The 6,506-nt window shown below is 50.2% G+C and overlaps 1 protein-coding gene across 1 annotated transcript in view; it reads right to left on the reverse strand.

Annotated features, from left to right (window-relative positions):
- The window catches only part of CORO1B (coronin 1B), a 17,488-nt gene extending 12,837 nt beyond the window's left edge, over positions 1 to 4,651 (reverse strand). The window contains exons 1-4 of the mRNA XM_015424193.1: positions 4,451 to 4,651; positions 4,014 to 4,136; positions 3,390 to 3,519; positions 3,078 to 3,259 (exon numbers count right to left, since the gene is read on the reverse strand). Coding sequence (XP_015279679.1) covers positions 3,078 to 3,259; positions 3,390 to 3,519; positions 4,014 to 4,136; positions 4,451 to 4,651 — 636 coding nt within the window. The remainder of the gene's footprint in view (positions 1 to 3,077; positions 3,260 to 3,389; positions 3,520 to 4,013; positions 4,137 to 4,450) is intronic.
- Between the last annotated feature and the right edge of the window lie 1,855 nt (positions 4,652 to 6,506).

The raw sequence follows: 6,506 nt of genomic DNA on the forward strand, positions 1-6,506 counted from the left end.
GGGGGCGGGGCTTGCCGGGGCGAAAAGACCCCTGCTGCTACGTCACATTGGCTGTCATACAGGGGCCATCTCAGCAGGATATAAGGACACATTTTCTCCAGGGAAACTGATCTCTGCCATCTGGAAAGCAGTTGTAATTCTGAGTGATCTCCAGCCCTCACCTGGAGATTGGACACATTTTACCTCAAAACAGCAAAACTGTTTAGAATGTTAGAGGCAAAAGCCAATCAAGTCGCATATGCAAACGACCTCTGTGTTCCGAGGCAGAGGCCAATGAGGATGCATATGCAAATAACCTCTGTCTTCTGCATATGCAAATAACCTCTGTGTTCTGACTGGCTGGGGGGGGGAGGAACAGCAAACTGTTGAGAATGTTGGAGGCAGGACTCAGGCAAAGCAGCCAGTGGATAGGGAGACCCTCTGAATGATAGATCAGAGAGCGAATTGATTTTGGAGCGTGTTGGAATGTTCAGGGGAGTCCATGACCAAAATAGAATTATATATACCGGAGGATAGTTAATCAACGTAATGATTCTGAACAGTCATATAATTTATTCTGCACATAATGAAATTTCAAAAATCTGACTTTGTTAGTTACAAAATTTTGAGCCACCACATGCGTATCTGCATGAAGCACATTCCACATTCATTCCCCAACTTCTCAGGGCCTACCCAGCAAAGCATTCTCATGAGGCCAAGAAGGCCTCATCTACACCTCCAGCATTCACACTGAGACCAATGTTCCCTCTAAGCTGTGGAGTCTTGTGAGCAAAAATTCTACTTTGTGACCTACTGGCATTATAGTTGTGAGCAAGTGACCTGGCTGCTGCATAAATTAGTTTGCTCTGGAGCCATCCTTCCTGAGCGAAGACAAAAATGTGTGAGCCGGAGGCTAAGAAACTGTGAGCTGGCTCACCCTAACTCAGCTTAGAGGAAACAGTGACTGAGACTGGTTCCAAGTGCTACTTTGCCAATTGCAGAGAAAAGGGCTCCACAAACAGACCCATCTCCTACTCAAAGTTTTGAAAGAATCATAGAGCTGGAGGGAGCTATAGAGACCCTCGAGTCCAACCCCCTGCTGCCCAGTGCAGGAGCAGCCTGAAGCATCTCTGACCAATATTCCTCCCACCTCTTATGGAAAGCTGCCGGTGAAGGGGAGCTCACCACCTCCTTAGGCAGCTGATTCCACCTCTGAACCACTCTGGCCCTGAAAAAGTTTTTCCTAATATCCAGCCGATCCCTTTCTGCATGTAATTTAAACCCGCTGCTTCGGGTCCTCTCCTCTGCTGCCAACTGGAACAGCTCCTTGCCCTCCTCCAAATTGCAGCCTTTCAAATATTTAAAGAGAGCGATCATGTCCCCCCCCCCAAATCTCCTCTTCTCCAGACTAAACATTCCCTGGGCCCTTAGCCTTTCCTCGTAGGGCTCAGTCTCCAGACCCCTGATCATCCTCGTCACTCTCATCTGAACCCTCTCGATTTTGCCCACATCCTTTTTGAAGTGAGGCCTCCAGAACTGCACATAGGACTCCAGGTGCGGCCTGACCGGAGGGGCTATGACCTCCTGCGATTTCGATGCTATGGCCCTTTTAATACAACCCAAGACTGGATTTGCCTTTTATGCCACCACATCACACTGACTGCTCATATTTAGTTTACAATCCACCCTTACCCCAAGATCTCTTTCACATACACTACTCCCCGGAAACGTATCCCCCATCCAGTATTTGTTCTTGAGATTTTTGTAGCCCAGATGTAATACTGTGCATTTATCTTTGTTGAATTGCATCCCATTCGCAACTGCCCACTTCTCCAGAGTATTCAGGTCTTGTTGAATTTTAACTCTACCTTCTTGGGTGTCTGCTGCTCCTCCCAATTTGGTATCATCAGCAAATTTAATGAGTAGCCCTTCTACCCCTTCATCCAGATCACTGATAAAAATATTGAAAATTACTGGGCCCAAAACCGAGCTCTGCGGCACCCCACTGGACACCTCCCTCCAATCTGATGAAACACCACTGACCACCACTCTTTGGGTGTGGTCCTCTAACCAGTTCCCTATCCACTGAACTGTCCTAATGTCCAGTCCACAGTCTCCCAGTTTTCCCTTCAGAATGTCATGGGGAGCCTTATCAAAAGCTTCACTGAAATCCAGGTACATCACATCAACAGAGTTCCCATGATCCAGTAAGCTCGTCACACGATCAAAGAAGGAAACCAGGTTGGTCTGACCTGATCTGTTGGGGACAAAACCGTGCTGACTTCCCCGGATCACTAAGTGGCCACTAGAAGGTCAAAAGGCATTTGCATCCCATCTGCATCTCCATCGCAGCTAACATTTACTTGGAGATCTAGAGCTCAGTATCCTTATGGAAGCCACTTCCAGTTACCAGGAGCAAGGGAGAAAACAAGGGAATGGCTATCACCTTCATATCTTGCTTGCAACCTTCCAGAGATATGTGGCTGATCACTGTTGGATTAAACAGATCCCTAATCCAATCCAGCAAGGCAATTCTTATGCTCTTAATTTACTCTAAACTTCAAGTCCAATCCTACAAGACAACCTGTGACAACAAAGCCAGTGTGATGTAGTGGTTTGAGTGTCAGACTGGGATCGTGACTCTGTCATGGAAGCTAGCCACGTGGCCGGGGGCCAGCCAATCAGTCTCAAGCTAAGCTACATCACAGGGTTGTTGTGAGAATAACACCATGAGCCACTTTTGGTCCCCACTGAGGAAAAACGCATGGTATAAATGTAGACTCTACCATATACATAGAGGTTTACAGGCCGGCTATCTAAGAACTGCTAAGAAGGCAGCCAGGCAACCGCCAACATAAAGTGATGCAAGTAACAAGCATGACCAATGGCCCAATGACCAACCTAGAGACGGGAACAGGGTAGCAAAAAAATGCAGGAAGAAGCTGCTCACAGACCAGGATGGGGAAGACTGAGTTCTAAAATACATCCAACACACTGAGGAGAAACTGTAACCAAAAGGATACGTGAACACATACTAGATCAATAATGACAACTGTGTATGAGAAAGACAGACATGCACCAAGAAGGGGTAAACATACCGCAACAACCTGCCCACGGCGTGGGTCAATGATGCGCACACTCTTGTCCTTGCAAGCTGAGCAGAAAAGGCTTCCGTCACGATTCCAGCAGACATTATAGATGAGGTCTGGATGCAGGTCATCGAGGCGGTAAAGTTCTTCCGTTGTACCCACGTTCCATACGATAACCACGTTATCACAGCCTGGAAACAAAACATGAACATTACAACAAGTTAGTCATTGGTGGCCTGTCACAGATTGCATAGCCCCCCCATCCCACACACAGAAACACAGCCAAAACCTCTGTCTTGCTTCCCCCACCATAGACAGTACCTGCACTGAGAAGGACGTTGCGGGCTGTTGGATGCCAAGTGAGGATGCCCACACGCTTTGAGTGCCCTTCTAGAACCACTACCGGTTCTGTCAGAGGCAGTGTCAGCCCGTTCTCTGGGATCTGCCATACCTGGGGGCGGGTGGGGGGGTGGAATAAAACACGACAGAACAATCTATGAGTCCCCTCCACGCCATCCTCCAGTTCCGTGCCTTAGTTAAAACCTTCACTCTCTCACCATCCTGCCCCAGAGAGCTCTCTCCTGGCAAGAGGAAGGCCTCCTGCCTTTAGGCTGCTGTCTTAATCCAAGCATTTGTCCAGCTATGTGCAACTCTGAAATTCCACCCCTGAAAGTCATGTTCAGTTACAAACACATACAATGGAGTGTTTTTTTAAGATTACTTATATATTCAAGCCTTTAAAGTCTTTAAGACTTGCTTTTAAATACCTTGCTTTAAAAATAAACAGATTAAAATATCAGGATGCTGAATCCTACACATGATACAAATTTCTATTACTTGATCATTAAATTCATAGACTCCCAATCTTATGCACACTTCTATGGGACTGTAAACAAGCCAACTTACGCACACATGAACATACCCTTTCCCCCAGTTCCTTCTCACCATTATAGTGCAGTCCTCAGAACCACTGGCAATTATGTGATCATTGTGTGGGCACCAGTCAATGTCCAAAACAGGCCCGGTATGCCCACATACTGTAGGGTAGGACTTATCAATGCGCCCCGTCTGGAAAAGGCAAAAGAGACAAGAATCTACAGGTAGTTCAGGCCCCTACTGGCACTGTCCCGTTGCTTACCTTCGCCTATGCCCCAGCCTTTCCCATTCCATTGCCACTCTGTTAGCATCCCTGGTACATAGAACCCCTCTGTCCCACCCCTGAGAAGCCACAGGAGATGGCTGCTTAACAGAGGAGGCCAAGAGAAAAACACAGTTTAATGAGAGTTCCGGGATTCTCGGTACTGCAAAGGGGGGGGGGGGTACGTGATCTATCAATTCCATACGTATCTTTCCCCAAACTACAATTCTAGCCCTTTTCTCACCTTGTGTAGTGGGAGCACCATGAATGCTCCTCCCCCACTGGCCTCCACAATCACGGCCACAAACTTGGGGTTGACAGCACAGAAGGTGCTATCCCAGGTGACCCGCGATACCCGGATGTCATCGTAGCACTGGTCGTTCTTGACCGGCTGCCCAAAGACGTGGCGGAACTTGCTCTGGCGCACGACCTTCCGGAATGACATGACTGGGGAGACACAGAGGAAGAGCTTTAGTGTACAAGCCAGGACCTCAGCCCTCTCCTCACACAGACCCGGGACGTGTTTGCTTGAAGCTGTTTTGGCTGCAGCAGCAGACTAGCATGGCTACTACCCTCTCTGGCATTTGGCTATTTCTAGTAGGGTAAAATTATTCAGAAATCTGGGGAAGAGATCAAAGGTTAGAACCTTCTGAATTCACTGAACTGCTGTAAAGACTGTAGCCATTTCCCTGACCCAAGATGCTGCCAATCCCACTCTCCCGACATCTCGCCTTCAGTAACAATTCCCAGAAGCTCCATGCCCTTTTCCACCCAATAAAATCAAGGACACTGCTGTCGCTCAGGCAGCTCCAAGCAACTCTACATAAACCGTTTCCCAGCCTCAGTCCTTTGTTTTGCAGGCATCCAGATCACATCTCCATGTTGCTGAAAACACCTGCATTTCCCCACGTCTGCACATGCAGTTGCTTCTGTATGCATGCAACACCGGTGTGTCCAGCCCCATTTGGTACTCGTATGTGGTTGGATTCTTTGCCACTTCAAGAGCTGTCCTGTCTGAACACTCATCCTCTTTCATCCTATCAATCACTATCTGACAGCCTTCTTACTGACCTCTGTTTCCAAAAGGAATTAGTATGCTGCTCTCACCCAGCCAGCCCCACGCCAAAGACTGGCTCGAGCCATTCCTTTGGGGCCAAGAACCACATAAACCTCACAAGTTAAAAGTAGGGCATTCTATAAAACCTAAAACATTCCAGACTCTCATTTATTTGAATATTAATAAAATACCATCATTACACATTTACTCAGAAGAATCCTCCTCTGTCACCCATACAAAAGTGTCACGGCAGTGTGGGAAAATGACCGCAAAGGCACGGAGTGATCATAGCATCACGGAAGGCTAGAGTTGGACGGGACCTTACAGGTCATCTAGTCCAGCCCCCTGCCCTCTGCCGGAGCAGAGCTCATCATCACCACAGTTCATCAAGACGAGGACGGGCTTCAGTGGTCAGCCTCGAGAAACTGCTCCTGCTCTAGAAGTTCCTTTTTGGAAGGAAACACCCACCCAGAGTGTATTGCTTCACTGCCCGGCGACAGGCAACTGCCTGAACACCCCTCCCCTCCCCTCCCGCAGTGCTTTGGTAACAGTCAACACTGTAAATGTACAAATCTGGTCCCACCCTGCGACTGAAATGCTCCCAGGAGGCTGATAAAGAGCCACCGCTGTTGCTCAACTTTTCCAGCCGCTTCCTCTGTTGTGTCGGTGGCAGGCAGGCCCCACCCTCCTTGAACGTGTCACCCGGGGAACATGGAGCCCGGGCAAACCCTTCCCTTTCGCAGGGCTGCTGCCTCTGCCTTCTCTTGTGCCCAGGGAGGCGGGAAGCCTGGGGGAAGGGGGGCTGGCTGGAGACTGCAGGCGCCCTCCCAGTCTTGGGAGAGGGGGGGGGGGACCCTAAAGCACCAAACGCGGCTCTTGGGAGGCTCCCTCCGCAGACCTTCTCCACGAGGCGACTTCCTGCCTGCGTGCCTGAAAGCTGCGGGAGGCCCCTCCAGTCCAGCTGTTCCCGTTTGGCGCAGCAGATATGCAAGGGGGCGCCTTCCGGGGCCCCAGCCCCTCCATGATCCGGAGGGCCCAAGAGCCTCTCCTGGGCTGGGGGGCTCCGCCCCGTGGAAGGGGAGAGCCTCTGAGCACGTGCAGAGCGCCACCCCGCCGAGGGACCTCCGCCGGCCGCCTCGCGCGTCCGGCACGAGGGATCCGGGCTGCGGCGCGTCTCGTCTCCATTCGGAAAGCGCGAAAGACGGCAGGACGAGCCGGCCCCGCGCCCTTCCCTCCCCGGGGG

The sequence above is a fragment of the Gekko japonicus genome, unplaced genomic scaffold (assembly GCF_001447785.1).
Source record: "Gekko japonicus isolate JY-2015 unplaced genomic scaffold, Gekko_japonicus_V1.1 scaffold1380, whole genome shotgun sequence".
Classification (NCBI taxonomy): Eukaryota; Metazoa; Chordata; class Lepidosauria; order Squamata; family Gekkonidae; genus Gekko; species Gekko japonicus.